Genomic DNA, 23,979 nt, shown 5'->3' on the forward strand with positions numbered 1-23,979 from the left:
TTAAAGCGGTGTTATATAAGTACTAACTCACTTCCTACTTTTCAGGTCGGAATAGTTGGACGTACAGGGGCGGGGAAGTCGTCGCTGACGGTGGCGTTGTTCCGTTTGATAGAACCAGCATCAGGGGACATCCTTATAGACGGATACAGCGTGGGAAAGCTGGGCCTACACGATCTCAGGGAGAAGCTTACCATTCTCCCACAGGTAGGCACCAGTAGGCACTCATTCGGGCATGAAGACGACATGACGAGGTGGAGTGACCCAACGTATGTTCCTCTCCCCCAATGTCCAGGTTCGATTGCCCACACAGGTACGTCGAGATATCACTGGAATATTGTTAAAGGGGGCCTAAAATGTTACTCACTCACATATGATTATCTTTTATTCATGGATACAATGTGTGAAGCCCTTTCAAGGTGTGATAAATAGTTGCGGGTATAGCAACGGGCAGTAAACTTGGACAAAGTACTGTGACTATGTGTCCCAGTCCACCAAGCTGTGAATGGGTACCTCGTGAGGATGGGAAAGCCACAATAACTTGGTGCGCCTTGTGGCAACAAGAGTTGTATGATTCCCAGGGAGCTGAGATTGATAATAAGATGTGCCGTTGAGATTGACATCCAATGATCGAGGGAAAAAATACCAGCGCCTTGAGCATGCATTAGTGCGTGGATATGTGCGGTATATAAATATCCAATAATAATAATGATAGAAAATGATGCTTTTAAACTTCTCTGGAATAGGCCCATATACAGCCTCAGAAGAATTACAGCCATCAAACCTGATCTTGTCCTTTTTGATAAAGCCAATGAATTTATTTATATCATTGAATTTTCTGTCCCTTTTGACAGCAATGTGATTGCCAAGATACAGGAAAAGCATGCTAAATATGCGGACCTCGCCTTTGAAATGTCTGACTTGCATCCCAAGTACACTGTCGTCAGGCTCCCCATTGTTCTCGCTGCCCTTGGTTTGGTACCTCCTGATCTCTTGGCGCAGATCAGGAGAGTGCCCGGGTTCTCCAACGGGAGCACAGCCCTTCTGACATTCTGGGTAATGCAGAAGGCTGCAGTGTTGGGAAGTCTACATATTCTCCGGAAAGTTCTTTGTGTGTTCGACTAGGCAACGTTTCCTGGGAGAAGTCCCATTCGCTGTCTGGGCTGCGTGTAGAGGGGGCTAGGGCCCTGAGCTGATGATGAGCCTTACCAGCCTAATTGTGCCAGGATCACCCGAACCCTCTCTGCTGCATACTATCTTTAATCTGTAAAACATAATAATGCTGAGATACTCAAAGCGTTACAAAACCAAACTTCTCAGAACATCTCACCATGGGATGTCAAAATGTAAATTACCTACTCTTAATATACAGGTGCAGTCTGAAATACGACTGTGGGCAACTGAGAAGGTGCAAGGAGAACCTGTAAAATATATAAAATGCTGGCAGCTGAAATCATACCAGCTCAGATTGTTAAGGAATAATACATACGTTTTTTCTTCTGATATTAAAAGGACCCGGTGATTTTCGGTGGAACCCTTCGAATGAACCTCGACCCCTTCGGTCAGTACCGCGACGCTCAGATCTGGGTGGCCCTTGGTCAAGCCCACCTGAAGGATTTTGTGAACTCTTTGTCCAGCGGTCTCGACTACCAGTGTGGCGAGGGAGGCGAAAATCTCAGGTGACACCAACATCTACACTAATATTCATGCTGTTGTCGAAAGATATGGTCTCCTCGGCTTTTGTAAAACCATTCACACAAGCTATTCACATAATTGCGACAAATCACCACGACAGTGGAAGCCTCTTTGCTTGCTGACGGCTTGCACTGTTCTGTAGTTGTATAAGTAGCAACCTCGCTGTTCACTGGTTACAAAGCATTCGTCACCACTCGCCCCTTTCCGTATCCTCAAGAAGACTCGTCCCCGTCTCGATGCTTGTTATGTGCGAAAATACGACAAACCAATCAGAACGTGCGTAATGGTTCCGTAATGGTTGCGACTACTTAAATCGTTTATGACATTATGTTATTGTTTAAAAAAAATGATGAAAAATATGTATCGTCATATTCAAAGTACTACGAACGTAGCTAACAGAATTGTGATTGACGGGCTTGCTGTGGTGATTGTACGTCCGCTTCCAACAGTTTTAGGAGATGTAATTATAAATCGCTACGAGTATAAATACATCGCTGCAATAATATCATATCTGTATGTAACTAATCAACTTTAATCTTTAACATTGGATTCATATTTCACATCTCTTCGAATATTTTAGTGTGACTTTTTTGGTCATTCATATAGTTTTCAGCGAATTCATTTAAAATTCCACTTGGGGTATGACAGCAAGGTTATACGAATGTTCAGTTTGAGAAATATTTTAAAGTCATTTTTGAGTTTCTGCTCTGGGATTTAATGTAGCTGATTTTTAATGATACATTTTATTTGCATATTGAATAAAACAAATCCCATTTGTGATTATTAAAGCCTTTCCAGAAATATAATTGGAAATATACTGTATATATGCGTGTCGTAAGAGGCGACTAACGGGATCGGGTGGTCAGGCTCACTGACTTGGTTGACCCATGTCATCGTGTCCCTGTTGCGTAGGTCGATGATCATGCTGTTGATCACTGGATTGTCTGGTCCAGACTCGATTATTTACAGACCGCCGCCATATAGCTGGAATATTGCTGAGTGCGGCGTAAAATACACACAAGCAAATGAAACAACATTACTAGAATATCAGATTCTATAGGCCCTTAGATACCGATCATAATGCCATATGGGTAAGTGCGAGATTGTTTTAGCGAGTTTGCTGTAGTCTGATCGTAACACATTGTTGTCCCCTCAGCGTGGGACAGCGTCAACTGGTGTGTCTGGCCCGATGTCTGCTGCGGAAGACTAAGATCCTGATTCTGGATGAAGCTACGGCAGCCGTTGACATGGAAACTGACGACCTCATCCAGGAAACCATCAGAACCGAGTTCCATGACTCAACCGTCATCACCATCGCCCACAGGCTCAACACCGTCATGGACTACGACAGGTAGGTCGCATTCGGCACACCCCATCCCAAATGTCATCTCGGCCAACACTGGAGGACTCCATATTGCATAAAAACTATCCGGCTAAAAGCCATAACCTTAGTTATGATTAAAAATATTTTACATTTATAGAGCACAACCTGCAATGGAAATGACACAAAACTAGAATATATTTTTCTGTATAAAAAAATAGTTTAAGATACTATCCTTTTAAGATCACTGCATCTCGGAATATTATCGGGTACGTTTTAACTAAATCACCGGTAGGGGAACGTGTGCACTGCACAGCTGACTGCTATTTCCGGCGCTGTGTACGAGACAATTACACACAGTAATCTTAATACCTGCATATAAGACAATGCCTAACAAAAACAAACTAGAACTGAATAGGTTAATAGTCTTTTCTAGCGATGTTTAATTGCAAATTTGACGTCTTTGGTCTTCTTTCGTATGTTCGTTCACGCGAAGCGATGTCAGCCACAAATCACAATGTTGACACAAGTATAATCCCGCCTCTCTCTGATTGTTTTAGTAAACACGATTCAATTATGACAGCTAGCTTTGATCATTTCATGACTATCGGTTGTGAAAACTTTGTGATGGATACCATCACTCAGGTGTTTGAAATGCGCGATAAAACAACTGCGCGAACAGGCCTTATGTGAACTTTCCGCGAAAATTGCACCCCGCGAAAATATATACGATTACAGTATATTCAGTCACGTGACTATCACATGACGCGTCCCACCCATTGTTGAATTTGGTTCAGTGGATAACTATTTAGTGGGAAAACATTTCTTGAAAGTCGCCCGACATGTAAATTTGCAAGCGTTTAGACTATCCGCTGTAGAGATTATACGCCTCATCAAATAATATTCCAATACGGCTGATGTCAGTCCCTCTGCTCCAGCTGCGAGATTACTCCACACTAGAACTGGATTCACAAGTTTCACTTGTTCATGGGTCTATTAAATTAAACAACACATGTGTCACTAGTGAAAGGACATCTTATTAAAGGTAATAATACAACTATCTGAAAATCAACCCCGTGTTGAAGGAAGTGGAGGTGTCGATCGAGATGCGTTAACAGTCATGCAAGGTCAATATTCCATTTCTTCACGATATATTATGTGGGAATACGATCGTACCGACAATTAGACTACCGACAAAATGATTTAAGCAAAGTTTTGAATTCCGTCGGCATAGCTGTGCAACTGGTACAACAGCACAACTAAAGGGCTTGGTATGTTATCGGTCTTTAGCTATCGGACTCGATTGTTTAAGGTAAACATAATGCAACGATTTTAGCCGACTATAATGATTATTGAAACAAAAACGACAAGCGCGGATAACTGTAGCGAGTGGTAAATTGAAATATCTTGTCACGACTGTTGCGATATTCTAGTCATATTAGTGTTGTGGCTTGTCTATATTTCATGGCATACTCTTTCAAATATTGTTTCTATTAGTTTTAAATGACTATCACCCGGTATTACCTAGCTGGAAGTAAACCTGCCAACACTTACACTTATGCATGTTACGCCCTTCAACCTACAACGGTCTTAATTGTACAGAGGTGCTTATACGATCCATCACATGGCACTATCTTCGGCTTTCATTGCCTGGTACGATCTTTAACGTACAATCTGCACACCAGGTATCAACTTATAGCAGAATCTCGCAACAGAACTGTTTCGCCAAGATCCGGGTTAGACTTGGTCTTCCAACAAACCCATGTCTGTTGCAAGATGCACCTAACAGGATCTGGTGGTCAGGGCCCCGTTTCACAAAGCTCTCGTAAGCCTAAGATCTCGTAACTTTCCTCGTATCATTCGTACCTCCTATACTGTAACATAGGAGGTACGACGCTACGAGAAAAGTTTCGAGAACTTAGGCTTACGAGAGCTTCGTGAAACGAGGCCCAGGTCTGGTGGTCAGGCTCGCTGACCTGGTTGGTGCATGTCATCGTATCCCAATTGCGATGATTTGTCTGGTCAAATCTTCTTATAGCTGAAATATTGCTAAGTGCGGCGTTAAAGATCACACAAAGTTAAGTTGCCATCCATTTCGAGAATGCAAATATATCTTTCTTCTACAGGATTATGGTCCTGGATCAGGGCCACGTGGTTGCCTTCGACTCCCCGTCCAATATGCTGCAGAACACGGACAGCTTGTTCTACAAACTCGCCAAGGACGCCAACCTTGTCTGACCTACCTCCTCACCTCGTGTGATCTACCTGCCTCACCTACATTCAACATAATCAGAAATTCACAACCACGAGCACATTGGCCCGACTGAGAAGATACATTGCTTAAACCAATGGTGATAGTGGCAGTTCAGGTTCAAAGCATTCGCAAACCCCCAGTTAGTCCAGTAGGTCAAATGTTATGCTGTACATGTTAATGGGACACAGTTCGCGAGGATGTTACCTTTTGAACTCGGAGGTGACGGCAAGGACTACTACACTTTGTTGATGCAAGACAGAAACAATTCCCATTTGGCAATAGTGTTAGTTTTGTTGAGACATCACTATGTGAGTTAATGATTGCGTTGTACTGAATGTCCAGTCTGTTTCAGAAGGTGGGTGGGATGTGACGGATGAAAGGGCCCATCACTGAACAATCATGTGTTGTCTTAATATGATGTCTCAAATTGACTTAACAGTAGTTAGGGTATTGATATTCAAACATCGAGAAGACATTATGGCTACTAAACGTTATTTAGGGTAATTGAATATGGAACTTATTTGTAGGCTTCGATAGGGGTAGCCTTGCGGTTCACTTCGGTTCAGACCCCCGCCTTGATATTGCTGAAACATTGCTGAAACATTGCTAAAACCGGCGTACTCAGGCAGCCACTGTCTTATGGGTAATTGATCATGGAGTTAATGAGTGAGTTAAGATTTACTCAGCAATATTTCAGCTATATGGCGGCGGACTGTAAACACTCGAGTCTGGACCAGACAATCCAGTGATCAACACCATGAGCATCGATCTACGCAGTTTGGATACGATGACATGTGTCAACCAAGTCAGCTTGTTGACCACCTGATCCCGTAGTCGCCTCTTACGAAAAAAGTAGGTTACTGAAGATCAATTCTAATCCACTCTTCACGGATCAATTGATCATGGAATTGACGGATAACTGAAAAAAAGTTTACACATGTCATGGTCTGAAAGCATTCATACACATTCCAAAGAGACGGTAATATTTGTGGTTGGCTGTCCCCTGATTTCCGATGCCCTCCACCCTTCGAAATAATAACCGGTTCCTAATGAGAGGGGGAGGGCATTGCGAGTGTACCGGTTCATCGCAACCTGAATTTGGCCAGACCTAGTTCCGGGCCTATAGGCTATTGTATGTGTAGATACTGTTTATCTTTAGGGAGTTGTCAAAAGCATAGTGCAAAATGTCTAGCAGGGAATAAAGTGAAGTAATATTGTTCATATTGCTTTAAATAATAATTTATGGATAAAACAATTAGGAAAATCTAGATGATTGTAAATTGAATTTGACAGAAGAGTATGCCGTATCCTTTAATTTCTGTTCTGTCGTGGAGTGTTTCAAATCAGACTGCCATGTAAACTGTTACGGTGTATATTGACAGGCTACAGTGTAAACAGTACCGCCTTGAACCATAGCTCTATATACTTAACTGAACTGGTGCCAAACCTTAAGGCAAATACACCAAAGTAGAACTATGTCATTCTAATAGAGTGCAGTTGGTTCATATCCACCGCACTCAGCAATATTCCAGCTATATGGCGGCGGTCTGTAAATAATCGAGTCTGGACCGACAATCCAGTGATCATCATCATGAGCATAGATCTTACGACAAGCATGGGTTACTGAAGATCAATTCTAACCCGGATAGGCAAAAGAACAAAGATAGACTTTAATCTCCACAACATACAGTTCTCCGCAGAAAGAATATTCGTCTAAGTTTAGACCTGGGAGGTTTTCGATATGGATACCTCCTGTGCACTTTGCTTTACAGTCAAACAGTCACAAAACCATTCTAAACGTACTAACATATTTGTTGCTTTAATCACACCTAACATCAAAGACATTCCAGCTTGAAGATGATAGCCGATTTCCACTGATGTATTTTCCCACCTGACCTCACACATAAATAGACCATTGTGCATCATTGTGCTATATTTTGCATGCTCTTTCTACGAACATTCCAGTTACTTGATCCGAGTTAGAGACTTCTAATACCTCAATCTTAAAAGTTGCAATTTATCGCACAAGGGACTAAAATGGTGTCTGTCTGCTTCAGAGTGTACAAATGTCCCAATGCCTGTTCGTTTGAACACTTGCCTTGCCTTTGCGTGTATTTGTGACGAGAGACACGGCAAGGCAATATGCTAACACCGTATCATCACTATGTAATAGTAATAAATGCTTATGATGCAGTCGGAATGGTACTGTGGACTGATTTCTAATGATAATAGAGAAGGTGTTTGTCATTTAAAACGATTTATGCCGTCGAGAACATTACCAATAAGTCCTCAACCTCCATTCAACACCACATGGAAATACAATATCAAATACACAACAGACACAATTTTCATATGGAATTTATTTAATATTTAAACAATATTAACAAATCATTCTTGTCTTTACAAAATAAATAAATAACTTATATCACTGGATGTCTCTTGCATCCGAAACACATTTATATACCATGAAGTGGAATGACTTAGTTATCACATGGCCGCCATGGATGTTTCGCTACCGATATTGTGCATACATGAGATGATATGGTGATCATATTTGGCATGGTCAAGATCAAGGAAGATGCCCCAATTCATCCAAGATGGCAATGAGGATGAGCTTGCTGGACAGGCACAGAACGCATGTTGCAGTAGTAATATCTGGCCCTGATATGTGTCTTTCCAAATGAAAAACAGGTTTGTACAGGTATTAAATATATTATCCCCTTCCAAAATCTCTGAAAGCAACAACACATACGTGAACATGACGTAAAATAATGAACTCTCCATAAAACAGCATTGTTCGTTGATGAACAATTGACCAGACTTTGCATGTGTTTATAACCACGTTGGTGCTGAGCACCTGCTGCCATCACTATTTGATGGTCATTCATAAAAAACGAGCTCAGAACGTAAACAGAATCGTAGAATCGACTTGACCAAGATTTCCTATGACTGTAGAAAGCGTTTTGCATTTATTGTAGATAGAGAGGTTACAATCCACACAAGAGGACAATATCAAATGAACGTTATCAGCGCCTTTAAAAAATGACACAGATTTGTAAACCTTGAACTGCCAGCTAAACAGAGCAATACAAACAAGACTGACTTTAGCGTAGGACAAGGGTTGAGATCGTTGCCATTATATTATACTCATGCCAATAATGGTTGTCACTCCCCACCCACACCCCCTCTCCAATAAAAAAATTGAGGGGGGTGACAACCATTATTGGCATGAGTATATGTATAATACGTTTTAGCATTTGGCGAAGCATTTACAAACCATAGGAGAACTCAGGAGGTCCATTTGTGACATTCTTGGTAACTTGCATGCTTGGCAAATCGTGTAATGTTGTTTTGTTGATGTCATGCTGATGACAACAATGTAATGCTCCTGTCACTCGGAATGATATCACACAGACACTCAGGCACTGCTATGTACATGAAAGACAAGAGTGGATCTAACACACGTCCTCTCATTGAGCAAGACATCATCAACGAAGGTAATAACTCCATGCCCAAGCAAGCAAATCCAATATTATTCACAGGGCGTCTGCCACTCCTCAGAAGGGCTCAGGCACACACAGAGCGAACAGCTTCACCCACAACAACATGATACAAATGGTCCTAGAATTACACGATACAGATCCGCTACGAAGCTGCCTCGAAATGTTTATCTCGAAGGTAATGCATCGGAATTCATCCGGGTCAATTCTCGAACACGGATCTCTGAAGTTCCGGTTGCCTTTCGAAATAACTGCAATCCCATACGTTCTGTTTCTCCGGAACATAACTCAAGTGTTGCTTCAGATTCAACCGAAGGTCCTCGGACATGGCTTTGGGGGACAGCTAATTCTGACTGGCGGGTCCCGATTGAATGTCAATACTTGAGCTCCACCTGTTGGCGAAGCAGGTTCGATAACTCTTCGAAGACTGGTAGTAGATCCCGAAAACGTTTGGCGTGTTAGCTGAAAGACGGCGACACAGCTGCCATATCGAATATATGTCACAAAATCGAGATAGATTGGTGCTAGGATATTATACTATGTCTTCTGCCACCGTCATAAACATGTTCAAACACAGGTGCAAGCTTGGCGTTGCCATGGAGACCGTTCCCGAACCTGTGAGCGTGTTTTTTGGTCATCACTGGCGACCATGTGTGTTTTGTTTCGTCATTCCTGTCATGTTCTTTCGATATACTTTCTGTGCTTCCTGGAAACAGAAAACAATCATAATGAAGTAATGACAGCAGATTTGATTTTGTCACATTGATCATACATGACATAACAGTATTTCCCATATACCCGTAAAGATGTAGGTTAAAAGTGTTGTATTCAGCAACCCATGCTTGTCGTAAGAGGCGACTAACGGGATCGGATGATCCATCTCCTATAACGCCAATAGTCAGGCGTTGATTTTCCTGTAGAATAACCCTTGTGTTGTACAACGTGTGGCATCCAAGATTTCTCTTTATTAATGATCGATTATGATGTGGAACGATTTCGTCAAATTTAATTTTCTTCAAATCAAGTGGTTGGTATTTCGAAAATAAGTCCGAAGTGTGACAATTTTACTATCTGTATAGGCTGACTCGGTATTTAACTAGGCGATGAGTGATCGGTTACACACTACAGTTGTGTGTTTTTAACGCAATTTTCCTAGTTACATGACAGCGGCCGGAAAATAACTAAGTCTGGAACAGACAACCCAGTGATTCACTTAATGAGCATCGATCTACGCATTTGGAATACGAGATGCAGCAACGTCAGCGAGCATGATCATTCGATACCGTTGGTCGCCCTACCCGGATGTCACGAGGGCGATACAAATAGTGTTTAACTGTGATACCAAAACGGCCTTTCCGACATATATTAGGCTGAAACGTTTGTATTGTCCGAGAAACACACGTGTTTCTTTACGCCGCCAACCTTCAAGCATAATCTGTTCACTACACGGAACCAACCTGAGACTGTGACCTTCGGAACAATCCGTGATGACGACCGTATGACAGGTTCGGGGTTTCCCATATAGAGCCCACGGAGTCCGAGATAAGGAACGACAACTCTGGCGACTAGTTTCTCCAGTTTATAATAGTTCTCTCCTGGAAAAGTCTCGCAAACGCTCTGAAAAGAAAACAACAATTGTAAGCCATTATGATGTAAATTTGCATAATATTGGTAACGTAAGAATATTGTCTGATTAACCGAATCAATACTGTCCAAATTTCAGAGAGTGGGTTCAGTTATCACCGTTCGGAACACTTCAGTGGATTATCACCAGGGGAGTGTCATTTAATGTAGGACTGACTGACTGAGTTTGTTTTTACGCCGCTTTTAGCAATATTCCAGCAACATCACGGTGAGGGACACCAGAAATGGGCTTTGCACATTGTACCCATGTGGGGATTCGAACCCGGGTCTTCGGCGTGACGAGCGAACGCTTTAACCACTAGGCTACCCCACCGCTCCTAATTTAATGTAGGAGGAAAAGTCGAAATAGCGCAAGTTGTTGTTGGCATTTCTAACACTATGACAAATGTTGGTCAAAGTGAGTGGGTGTGACTTTGTGTCAGTCTTAGCAAGATCCCAGCAGTATCGCGGAGGGGAAACCAGAAATGGGCACTGCACATTGTACACATGTGGGAATCGAACTACTGCACTACCTACTCCACTACCCGCGTTGGTACCAACCATCTTCTTATAGTCGCGCCTTTCTAAGCAACGAGGACATAACAATTACACGATGTGTGTTATAAATAACAATATTTCGATCAAACTCAGAATAGCAGCCTTGGACGTCCTTACAAATTGTTCACAGTTTTCTGCCGCCTAGGATATATACTGAGAGAAACAAATAAAGGATCACAGAAATATTCAAGCGTTCCTTAATATTGTCCAGTTTTCATCCTCAGCTTTGAATAGCGCTGTGGTGGTGAAAATTGGAAAATAATAAAGGAACGCTTGAAATTTCCTGTGATCCTTTATTTGTTTCTCTCAGTATATAACAGACAGCTGAGGTCACAATAACCGGCTGCACACACCGTTCACATGTGGAGTACAGAACCCGTTCTTGGGAATAACACTTAATACTGCTGGGGCACCTGACGCCCTCACTGCGCTAGGCGTTACATGTCGCCAGCCTACTGTCTCACCTGCAGAATCAGCAGCATCTGTCGGATGGATGGAGGCACATCACCGGTCAGGTTGTCTAAGGCGTCTGGAAAGTAATTTTGTGAACAAATGACTATCGTTAGAGAGTTAGTGAGTGAGAGCCGCAGTCAGCACTATTCTAGATATATAACGGCTGTCAGTACATTAACAGTGAGTGAGTGAGTGCGTTTAGTTTTACACCGTATTTATTCCAGCAATATCACAGCAGGGGACACAAGAAATGGGCATATTCACAAAATGTACCCACGTGGGGAATCGAACCCGGGTCTTCGGTGTGACCCCACCGGCCCGAGTACATAAACAGTTTGGGGCAGGACGACAAGTGGTTTTATGTCGTAGGTGATCACATCCTGTGACCGTCTTGGTGGCGCGTTAGAGTACCAATGTGGATCGTGGATCTTTGCTCAAAATCATTCACTCTACTGCCTATTGCAGACACAGTTATTCACAGGCCCTTCTCATATAGCCTACGTACTGGTAAATAAATCTATACACAATACACATTGTTATTTTTACGGATTAAATAATAAAAAGAACACAAGCACCATACCTTCAATGCTGACTTTGAGCATGACGATGTTCCTAAATTCCACTAAGGTTACTTGTCGAATTGAGGCACCTGTTGTCTGTAACAGAAAGAACGTGTCAGCACCGTATGATCACCTTAATTATGTGTCATGTGCTTGTAGAATGTTACAGGACACCGTCCGTGAAACGTGTGTCATGATACAAGTTAATCACGATACCACTTACCATTTACATTTGTGACAATTCAGAATAATGATTATCTAATGCGGAGGCATTCAAGCACATAAAGGAGTATATTCGTTAAACAAAATGTAGTATGTCATATGTGATAGGGGCTATACTTGGATAAAAGCAGGATGTATCTATAAGTGAGTGGGTTTGGTTCTACGCCGCTTTTAGCAATATTCCAGCAATATCACGGCGGGGGACACCAGAAATGGGGTTCACACATTGTACCCATGTGGGGAATCGAACCCGGATCTTCGGCGTGACGAGCGCACGCTTTAACCACTAGGCTACCCCACCGCCCAGGATGTATACATAAATCGTCATTGACAGAACAGTACATAAAACTTATAAAAACGGACTCTTGCTAATCCGGCTTTCTGCCATGTTCCTATTTTGGTATCCCCGTCAAAATCCCACTGATCAAGTTACGGGTATAGCGAGCAGGTTCTATGAACGGGTAAACTATTGCTGTGAACGGGGTATGCTTGTGTGAGTAACGTGACTGTCGTCAGATACGGTGGAACCAACATCGTGTACGGCCGACACATAACGCTGTGTGCTTGAATACATAACAGGGTATGTTTGTATGTGTACCGTGATGTAGACACAGTGTACGGCCGACACATAACGCTATGTGCTTGAATACATAACAGGGTATGCTTGTACGTGTACCGTGATGTAGACACAGTGTACGACCGACACATAACGCTATGTGCTTGAATACATAACAGGGTATGCTTGTACGTGTAGCGTGATGTAGACACAGTGTACGGCCGACACATAACGCTATGTGCTTGAATACATAACAGGGTATGCTTGTACGTGTAGCATGATGTAGACACAGTGTACGGCCGACACATAACGCTATGTGCTTGAATACATAACAGGGTATGCTTGTACGTGTAGCATGATGTAGACACAGTGTACGGCCGACACATAACGCTATGTGCTTGAATACATAACAGGGTATGCTTGTATGTGTAGCGTGATGTAGACCCGGTGGCGGCAATATCTCGGCTTGCTTAATATAACGGACTCCTGATTAACGAATATTACAGTATTTTGAAACTTATAACGACAAACACATAACGAGCATACATCGTATATGTAAAGTTGTACACACCGGGATATATAGGCTCAAATAGTTACGATGGCTATTCAAATAACGGCATATCCGAACATATACCTTCTGGGTATAGTTATACAGACCTTGAGAGGGTACAGCACCGCCTGAAGGTCAGGCAGTATCTCTGTGTAGAAGTAATCCCATGTTTCACCCAACTTCTTCATGAGGTCAGTGCCTGGTCAAAATGATTTAAAAAATACATGTAATTGCAAGGAAAGTAATTTCGAATGGCTTATTTTTGTATACTTATATCGATTTATATATTCATTATCATTATATTTGGTTAGCTATAAGTGATGATGTTCAACGATAGCTGTATATAGTATATGTAAAAGGGAAACTTCTTGGCTATGCCAGGAAGCAAAGTGTGCCTCGATCCGGAATATACCTCCTACAACAGGGCACCAAGGTATATACTCTCACTGACAGAGTCGTAGCACTATATAAAAGGCTGAGTGAGTAAGTGTAAAATTTAAAGTCAATTTGGCAATATCGTGTTAAAACATAATCCATAATTTAATATGTAATAAAATCTGTCTGCGAAGGACAGTAAAACGACTAGAATATCACAGTTAGAGATTTAAAACTATCATTTAACTTGAGAGTCTATACTATTTAAACATTACAATATATAACTGGGCTATAGATCACCAGCACTGGAAGGTAGATCAGCATACTAGGGACTTATATAAACGGACTTTTAAAGACTACGCCAGTGACAGAATATACCTTGATGCCTGTTTTCCTGGACAAGTCTCCGTACCTCGTACAAAATACATGTAGATAATATGGCAGCGAAATCTCTGCGGCGTCTCGCCAATAGACAACCTTCCACATGTCAAGAATATTGTGATCCCACAATCTAGGATATCGGCATATACGATTCTATTGTGAAGTGGGGAATGACAAAGGTGGAATACAAATGTCCCCCGATGTGTGATGGAAAGAGTCAGCCAGTGAGGCCATTTTCTACACATACTACATACACTGTTACCGATCTACAAATATGTACTTGAATAAATGTATTTGGAGAGCTTCAGTTGAAACAGGTGAAATATTGTAATTAGTATGGTTTCTTTATTAATTATTAGCGCCCTCACCTCTGTCGTTCTTGATCGATTCCCGCATTATGACCATCCCTTTCTTCAACAGCTGATCCTGCAACACAATAAATAATACTACATACATGTCCAGCAGATAGAAGACTTTACAACAGAGGTCCCTATCACATAAGTGTGTAAGAAATGAGTGAGTGAGATTTTACGTCGCGGTTTACACTATTTCAGCTGTATCACGTCGGGGGACATCAACAATGTTGCGCAGGTTGTGTTCATACTACAATTGCCACTTCGACATATGCAGCAAAACGCAATAGTCACTCTGCTACCCCCTTGCAGCTTCCATGTGTCTGATTACTAATATAATAAGAATTACTGATATAACTACAATACTTAATAAATCAGTTTTGTTGAACGTTTGGCCTGGAAACACGAAATACATGTATACCGTATAACTATGTATTACTAATATATAAATATTGATACAATATTCTTTGAATATATCAAATTAATAGTACCGCCTTTTGTTTGTAATAACCATTTTACTTAAAATGGTGTCCAGGACACGTGTCGATAAACACCAGCTGCCCATACTAAATGTTTAAGGATTTAATGAGCCGGGGTTAATCTGTCAATGTTAAATTTGAAATCCGTTGCTACAAGGGAAAATATATATTTTAACAGTGTTTTACTGAAATTACTGATGTCGGATTTTTTGCTACATCGTATATTTAAATAGAGGGTAATTGGAAATATGTCTTGATGTTACTCTAAAGTTGTTTTCAAAATTTAACTCCCTGCTGTACAATGTGTCGTAGCGTTTTCACAATTAAACAAGTATTACCGATCTTCCCCAAACAATCAACACGTCGTTAAGGACAGGGCCTTTGGAAAAGGTGCTTTACTGATTTTATAATAAAACTGTTGAAACAAATCATAGTATAAATTGTTTTTTTGCTCAGTTTGAATTTTTATCTGTAGGTGATGAATAAACAGGCCTGGTTTAAGTCATAATACATTTCATGTGTCTAAAAATGACCTTTAATGAAGATTTATCGTTGGATAGATTTACACTTTTAGTCATGTAAAAATCCCTTTGATATTTTGGCTTTCAAGGCGATTCTTACTGTTGTTGGAATAAAGAAAATTCGTTATCGTTCTGATTCCCCCCTGATTCTTCGTTTCTTAAAGTCTGCGAATACGTAATCCAAGCAAAATATATGTCTCGTCTACACCTGTATGGAGTGAATACCTATGTATGTCTATGACATCCCGTATATGACATCCCGTACAGACACGTGTCATCAACAACGGCTCGCGACGTACGTTACAGTGACGTCATACAAACTAGGATACAATGTATATCTACAGCGTAATTAAAGTTGTTTACTAACCGGAGCACCACATTCCACTAACTGTATAACAGAAGATTTGTTATTCCTTGTCGGTAACTACAGTGTGAATCATATGTCAAGGATATCTTACGCAAGAGCCGTGCTCATTTATCGAGAAGCTAGTCTTTCTTAAGAGCTGTCGCCTTCCGGGGATTGGGGTAATGCCAGTTTTAACGGGGTGTCCTGTTGGGGAAAACCAACACGTCATACATCCGGGCTTCTGCCAATGCTTTGTACACCCACAACCTACGGTTCTTTCAAAGCGAACCTCTGTTCAAGGCTTTAGAATAGTAACACAGCTTATATGTGGGTGTGTATGGCTAAACGTTAGGTGTAGTCACGCGTTACTGTTGTAAGCTCACCTTGTAGGATATCGTTTTGTAATAATATCTCACCTTGTAATAATCTAAAATAAGAGGTCCCGCCTCGGTGCCCGCGAGGTACCTGAAAAAAACATTGAAATATTATCGATTCTGAATACTGTAACAGTCGGTGAACCTAAAGTAGGTTATGTATTGTATATCGATTTCTCCCAGCTTCACTCCTCGCTCCGCTCCTTGGCGTTCTGTGACAACCCACACGAAGCCAATACATTAACTCACAAAGATGTAGTTCTGCCTACCATCACAACACCGACTAGCCTCGGGCCACTCTCGTGTATCAAAACATCTGAGTGTAGAGCTACGTGCGCAACAGCATCAAGTGCGGTCAGGGTCACGTTGTCTTGAAATTAGTCTGCACGATTTATTTTCGAATTTCCGCGAATAATATTGATCTGGAGCAAGATCAATATACTGAATATATTAGCAACAATATATGTAAATGGACTTATTGGAAGTTTTTTTTCAAATTGATTTGGTTCGGGGTTCTATGAAATTCATTAATGTGTTTTATGAGAATGACTCGCATTTGGAGTAAATTAGAATTTATTGAATATTTTCGCTGAGTATCATAACAACGGTAAATATTGTGATACTGGGGTGAACAAACGTGGAGGTGGGACGTGATGGGGTAGTAGTGGAACTCCCACCCTTTCTCCATCGGAAAAATTGTACGATTTCAAACCAGTGAATGAGGTTAAATTTAGGGAGCAGTCCTGCTTAGAAATTGAAGTTCACTTAGAACGATATACACTCCCGTCCGTCTTGAATTAAGCATATCACGTGTTCCTGACGTATTAATATATACATAGTTGAGTGTCTTGGTGACGTGTTTTTAACACAAAAATGGCAATTAACTGTCAATACTGTCAAACAAGCGAAATTGTTTCCCGAATTATTTCCTGTATGTAAAAAAGGTAATACACGCCTCAATAAAACCTGTTCATCAGCCTTTCAAAAACAAAACCAATATCATCAATGCATCAGCGTCTGAGATTTTCACGAGGCAAACCACGAACCTGACATTCTCTTGCAATATACCCAGCTCGTTCTCCTTCAGCTTCTTTCTCTGGAAGAGTTGAACAATGGCTGCCTGGATGCTGCAATTAAGATCATAGCATTTATTTGCCAGACAGAACATATACATACGTTCATGACGAAGGCCCGGGTTCGATTCCCCACATGTGATCAACGCGTGAGGACGATATCTGTTTACTTATCGCCGTGATATTGCTAGGACTATAGCGGCATAAAATCATAGTCAGTCACTTAACAAAATAACAGAAACTATCTATGACAAACATGTATATCGAGGAGGGCAATGCTTTCAATGCAGTGTGTGTTTTCATACAAACACCATGGAGAATATAATCGTTTTGTATGAATATTTTGAAATATACATACCTGTTCTGAATTATTTGCACTCGTTTTTTGTGTCCTATCATAATCCATTTCAAACAAGACACACGTTTGAGAAGCATCTTATATAATGTTACTTCCTTGTCAATGCGTAGATCCACGACGCACTTTCACAACTCGCTGTCCAGTATCACTGGCTCGGTAAACAACCCCAAGAGCGTGTTAGAATAACAGATCTCCAGAACCTTGCCTCCACACTGGGAAGAGTTTCATCATTATTCGCAATAGTTTCTTATCTCGTAACCGTTTTTCCTATGTCACTGTTTTCCTCGCAAAGCGGTGAAATGAGATAACCCAATTTAAATAAACTACCGATAACGTTAAATCACGTCCACGACAGCTGAAAGACGAGTGTTCCGTCCCGATCACAGAATTTCCTTGTGTCTATATCATGTACATCCAGTGAAATAAGTCGCAGGTTAATCCAGTGATTGATTTTTGGTCATTTATAGGCGTGGATATTATTCACACAAGCCATTCAATCACAACGCGCGAACCGCACTGCAATAGTCGTAAACAAGCCACGCCGCGTTCCTCCGTCATTGGAGCTCAATGTGAGCTGTTTTCCTTCTTTCAGAATACGCGCTGTGGCATAAACAGTCTTGACAAACAACAGCTGAAACTACCCTAGATAAATCCTTGTCATCATCACAAGCCAATTAATGGGATCGCTTGGCTTACGTGCAGTTGATACAAATATGTCCGGTATCAGACGCCTGTGACACAACCAGGGGCAATAATTGTTATTATAATCTGGACTTAATTTATAACGAAAGCCCTCCTTATATACATCGCGTTGCGTAGACTTTCCTTCAGATCTAATCTTAACGAGCTCCATGCGGGGTTCGGTCGTGTCACCGCCACACACAAAGAAAGTGTTGTAAATACATCCTTTATGGCTAATAGCTGTAGTTGGATCCATGTCTGACTTGATAAGGAGTTTAACAATGGTGGTGTAACCTGGGCGGAAACGGACCTGGTTGTGTCACCGTATCGTGGGTAACTAATACGTGTTGGGGAAGCGCAAAGGGAGCTGTGGGGGTAGGGGGTCGTGCTGGGCAATGAGTGTACAAGGCCGTCAGGAGATAGGACAAGAAATGGGAACGCAGTTCGTCTTCAAAAGAGGAGTAACTAGAAGTATAATATGTGCTTCATTATCAGATGTGTCCATGTCCAGAGTGAGTGAGTGAGTGAGTGAGTGAGTGAGTGAGTGAGTGAGTGAGTGAGTGAGTGAGTGAGTGAGAGTTTATTTTTACGCCGCTCATTAGCAATATCACGACGGGGGACACCAGAAATGGGCTTCACGCGTGACGAGCGGACGCTTTAACCACTAGGCTACCCCACCGCCCCATTTGTGACTGAGTATTGTTTTACGCCGCTTTTAGCAGTATTCCGACAATAATACGGCTGGGGATACCAGAAATGGATGTACCCATGTTGGGAATCGAACCGGGGTCTTGGGCGTGACGAGCGAACGCTTTAACCACTAGGCTACCCCACCGCCCCCTGTAGCATGTGACCAATTGTTTTGTCAAATGGTCGGTTTTACAGAATCCAGTGACTTATTTTTAGTCATCCAGTCAGCACTGTATTCGTTCATACTTTATGAAGCAGGACGTACCTTTCGAGAAGTTGCTGCCTGTTGGAAGCGTCGGACGGTGACCCCACCCCCAGCCCCGGGATGGTCGACCCCCTCCGCCCACCCCGGGGGAGACGGGAGCCGATGTCCACATTGGCAAGGCTGTGCCTGAAACACAATCAACGCAAACTGAAACACAATCTGATTAAAAGCAATTCAAGAACTAAAATCAAAACGGTTCACAAGCAGTGTGCGAAATAGCTATGCCTGAAAGATACTAGCCCACAAAATAATTCACTAGTCCGAAATTTGAATGTAGAAACAGGTTTCATTATTAAGCTGCTAAAATGGTGAACATTTATATCAGGCCATAATCTTGCATGATATAAAAGTGTGTTATAGCTTAACAAGTCGGAGATGATATATACGCAGAGAAACAAATAAAGGAACTAGGAAAATTCAAGTCTTCCTTTATTATTTTCTAGTTTTCATCACCAGCTTTGAATAGCGCTGTGGTGATGACAACTATACATGATGTGGTGATGACAACTGGAAAATAATAAAGGAACGCTGGAATTTTCCTGTGTTCCTTTATTATTTTCTGGTTTTCATTCTAGCTTTGAATAGCGCTGTGATGATGACAACTATACATGATGTGGTGATGACAACTGGAAAATAATAAAGGAACGCTTGAATTTTACTGTGTTCCTTTATTATTTTCTAGTTTTCATCCCAGCTTTGAATAGCGCTGTGGTGATGACAACTGGAAAATAATAAAGGAACGCTTGAATTTTCCTGTGTTCCTTTATTTGTTTCTCTGCGTATATATTTACAAAATAACCCCATGAAAATTCACTCGCCAGTCGGGCCAGTGACTGTGGATATTTTTACTGGCCCGACTGGATCTTTACTAGCCACGGGCTAGCAGGCCAGTGGCTATTTCGCACACTGTTCACAAGTCTGGAGTCTACAAGTACAAGTGCCGGGGAGAAGCGGTGGGTTGAGACACCTAACACGAAAGGTTCCGAAGCCCACAACACAGACCTACACTTCAGAAATGCACAACAAACCCTCACCAAACACACAATAGAGACCAAAGAGTAGATCTGTGGATAACTATCTGATAACATGCGCATCTAACAATTTTACACGCTTGGATAGACCCGAAACTATATGAATACCATTTCGAAATTATATATTTATTTTATGTCGCAGTCAACAATATTCCCACAGAAAGACGTCAGAAGGTAAATAATCCAATCTACTGCTCACAGTCAAGTGGTTGATATTGTGAGCACGCTGTACGGGTAACGCTGACCTCTACTCAACCAAGTCACCGAGCCTGGCCACCCTCTCTGTGTGGCCACCACTATAGGTTATTGAAGACCTATTCAAACTCAGCATGCCTAAGGGGTTAAAACGTTATAGGTTAATCAGTGAGATGGAGCATTATTCCGACAATCTCGACTGCTAGTATTCCAACAATCGCAACTATTCTAACACCAGCTAACAATGCATTTCAAGTATGTCACCCACACTGGCCTGACGAGGCAACGCTGTACTGCTGCACCGTCCTGTTACAATGGACTGCTCTTTAAACAGACGCATTCTAGGGTATTGTTTATGATTTTAGTAAATTACACCTGTTCAAGCCAGTTTATCAAACTGATATATGATGATGAATAAATACTGATGACTTGAACCTTATAATCTGCCTCAGCACCCACATACACTTGACAGACAGCAGCACTTCACATAGCCTGGTATCAAACATACACAAGCAAGCAAAACAATCTCATGTCCCTCGCTATCACGACAGGCATATGATTGACAGTAACATGCGTCAGTTGTACATTGCAGACAAAATAGTGCGCATGTCGGTGCTTTCAAATACACACTCTGTGTAACAGAAACCAAAATATTTGAACATTTCATAGTGAATGATGGATAAACGCAGCAGTAGACTGCAAGGAGACATCCTGATCACTCAACATGGCGTTGCTAAAAGCCACTCCTATGGTCATGTTATTTTATGACACAGTCGACAATATTCCTGCAATATCAGGGCGTTCTGTAAATAACCAAATCCCAGTATATGAAATCAGCACATAGAACAATTCAGCTAGTTCGTACATGTTGAGACAATCAGCAGAGATCAAGGTTATAATATTCCTACAGCTTACAATCATCTAATCAAGGCCAATCAAGAATAACCTCCCCTGCCCTTTGTCCACATAACCATTATCTGTATCACAACAACTATCAGTATGTCACCACACTGTACATCAACCTCAATTGTATACAATCAAATATCTTTCATGTGTATATTCTCCTTGTGCAAAATGTTGTATATCACTTGCTTGATAACGGCGTTAGCATCTACACCTACATCGCATCCATTGCAATAAGTTTAATTGTTTTTCTTCAAGTCTACTCCAGTCTGAATACTCTCCCGATCCCAACATACTGGATGACTGCCTGAACTTTGATGCTGCTTGTGTTGAATTATGTGGGACCTGAACCCGGAATATTGTAGGTGTTATACGTTCACCACTAACATGACACCCATCAGCACGGGGCGGACAGACCAAGGTACATAATCGGAACAAAACGGGGTCCGAACCAACGCCACAGGTTTTTGCATGTAAACGAGACACTGCATAATACGAACCAAATTTGTTAAAGTAAGACCACCACTTTGCCTATTGCCACAGAAATACCACGAACACTGTAGTACGAACGTGGTGTCGTAATTCAACCACGAGGTGACATCTGAGAAGATTTAAATATTTTAGTCGGTCATTAGTCTAAGGTATAACTTTCAGCGTCAATGTCCTGTTAATTGCATCGCTTCAGATACATTCCGTAACGAAATCCTCGTGGTCACATAATGTCATCAGCCGTCCTGGATGATCCAAATATTGAAACACACAACAGTAAACTGAATACCGACACTACCTGTTCATGTGGGCCCCGGCGTGAAATGAACACGGAGCAGTGAGTCGGGATGAAATGTACAAGGCAGCCGCTGTTAGATTACCGTAGAGTGTGCGCTCCAGATATGATATGTACATTGGACTTGATATCAAAACCTGTTATCAGCCTCCCTATCATGGATCATCAGATCAGGTATGGCTCTCACTGAATATAAGCCAGAACTTTACAATAGTCGCGGACAATAGAAATGGTCAGTAATCTTAAAACTGAAGAGACATTAAAGAACAACCAATGATACGACAATAGGTAATCTGTCATTACACTAAATCTAACGAATATAAAAGCACATGTATATTTAGCTAAACAATTTACTTTCGTGTGCTAAATAAGTAATTCAAATTGCTGCATTTATTGAAAATAAAGGTCTTTATAATTTTATTTAACAAGATTAGTATTCGTACAAAAAGGGATGGGGGAGGGAGTGGAGAGCCACCTCTGTATCCCCGTATGTATTTCAGAAGATCTGACCCAAGATAGAGGTCAGATACATATCTTTGACGGCGCATTGTTAGCGACGAATCCGGTATCTATCTGTAGGGTTATTGCCGTTGTTATTCCACTTAGATGTCAGCATGTACAATATTTGTATGCTTTCTTTCATACTAAATGACAGGGGATGGAGCAATTCCTAAGCGTCTTTCAAAATGGGATGTAGGTATTGTTAAGATGATGTTCGCATCATTGCTCTAAATTGAAGCGCGGTAAGTACGTGCACCCACCGCCCACAACATTCCATGTACTTGAAAACCAGTGTAACAAGTGCTCCGCATTGACTCCGCACACGAGTAAACTGGGTGTGGACAACAAACCGATACATGGCAGAGATTATCTGCCTCTCCTTTCACATGCTTCAACAGACACAGGCCTATTCTGCATACATCACGATCAGCTGATCATTATGAAGTTAGTCTCTAATCGCAGATTATGTCCGAGTTAATCCGAGCCCACACGATCGTGTTACACCCATCATTCCGAATGTATTAGCGATGACGAAGGTTATTCATACATTACATCGTGTTATAGTAGGCCAACTCAAACCCCCTTTAATTCGTTGCATATAGTTGTGTCCCTTACTAGTGACAGGATCCTATGATCGTGGGTGCAAATCCCTGACTCGGCCTGAGTATATTTCCAGGATTATCAGACCTGTCTCACGTCAGGCTCAACTCTCACGCACGCACGCACGCACACACACACGCGTGTCAAGCTGACAAACCATAATGTAATGAAATACTGTGCTAACGTTGTTACACCAAACACACTCACTCATTCGTGTCTCCCTTACCTAGAATTGCTTAGACTCTCCTCGTTAAAATCTTCAATGTCGGCCTCGGAGTACGCGAATCTGTCCCCGGGATTCCGACTTTTAAGACGGAGGCGGCCTATGGACATTTTCTTCGCAGAATTCAACGTTAGGTAATCTTCGTAATATAGGAACAGTCTTCGCTTCGCTACTTTCCTTCTCTGAGTACAGTACCATGTGTCAGGAATATAGTCAGTTCACATACTCTCATAGGCAGAAGCTGCAGGTGGCTGTAATTTGATGTTTCCTGTGTGAATGTTGCTTAGTAACAAGTATTTCAAGACTCGGACTCAATTACGTCATCGTGACTTACACACTAATTACATATTTAACGAGAACGCAAGTGCCAGCTGTTTTAGTTGGAAATCGAATGCAGATTAATCAAGAATTTACTCGAATATATTTGAAATGTATTCCTATCCGTAGTTACAGTTTTTATGTGTGTTTCTCACGTGAAGACGAGGTCATTTTGTAGAATGGGATATGTACGATCAGTCGTTTACCGTACAACCTCATCCATTTATCGTTAAAAACCA

At 41.6% G+C, this 23,979-nt stretch overlaps 2 protein-coding genes across 6 annotated transcripts in view; one reads left to right on the top strand and one right to left on the bottom strand.

Annotated features, from left to right (window-relative positions):
- LOC124265487 (multidrug resistance-associated protein 1-like) overlaps nucleotides 1-6,007 on the top strand; it is a 40,550-nt gene extending 34,543 nt beyond the window's left edge. Inside the window, exons 27-30 of the mRNA XM_046700283.1 lie at nucleotides 46-204; nucleotides 1,510-1,676; nucleotides 2,849-3,043; nucleotides 5,140-6,007. Coding sequence (XP_046556239.1) covers nucleotides 46-204; nucleotides 1,510-1,676; nucleotides 2,849-3,043; nucleotides 5,140-5,251 — 633 coding nt within the window. The 3' untranslated portion in view covers nucleotides 5,252-6,007. The remainder of the gene's footprint in view (nucleotides 1-45; nucleotides 205-1,509; nucleotides 1,677-2,848; nucleotides 3,044-5,139) is intronic.
- A 2,499-nt stretch (nucleotides 6,008-8,506) lies between these two features.
- Nucleotides 8,507-23,979, bottom strand: part of LOC124265450 (proline-rich protein 5-like) — a 73,271-nt gene continuing 57,798 nt past the window's right edge. For 2 of the 5 annotated variants that reach the window (XM_046700241.1, XM_046700242.1), the window contains exons 2-10: nucleotides 19,186-19,311; nucleotides 17,165-17,245; nucleotides 16,161-16,209; nucleotides 14,414-14,471; nucleotides 13,397-13,488; nucleotides 11,982-12,057; nucleotides 11,413-11,477; nucleotides 10,225-10,384; nucleotides 8,507-9,473 (exon numbers count right to left, since the gene is read on the bottom strand). In XM_046700241.1, coding sequence (XP_046556197.1) covers nucleotides 9,292-9,473; nucleotides 10,225-10,384; nucleotides 11,413-11,477; nucleotides 11,982-12,057; nucleotides 13,397-13,488; nucleotides 14,414-14,471; nucleotides 16,161-16,209; nucleotides 17,165-17,245; nucleotides 19,186-19,311 — 889 coding nt within the window. In that variant the 3' untranslated portion in view covers nucleotides 8,507-9,291. Of the gene's footprint in view, nucleotides 9,474-10,224; nucleotides 10,385-11,412; nucleotides 11,478-11,981; nucleotides 12,058-13,396; nucleotides 13,489-14,413; nucleotides 14,472-16,160; nucleotides 16,210-17,164; nucleotides 17,246-17,549; nucleotides 18,419-19,185; nucleotides 19,312-22,101; nucleotides 22,125-23,425; nucleotides 23,548-23,979 lie in introns of those variants that run through there. The other 3 variants (XM_046700240.1, XM_046700243.1, XM_046700244.1) reach the window with 3 other exon arrangements.

The sequence above is a fragment of the Haliotis rubra genome, unplaced genomic scaffold, assembly GCF_003918875.1.
Source record: "Haliotis rubra isolate DU_JTF1 unplaced genomic scaffold, ASM391887v1 Scf98, whole genome shotgun sequence".
NCBI lineage: Eukaryota > Metazoa > Mollusca > Gastropoda > Lepetellida > Haliotidae > Haliotis > Haliotis rubra.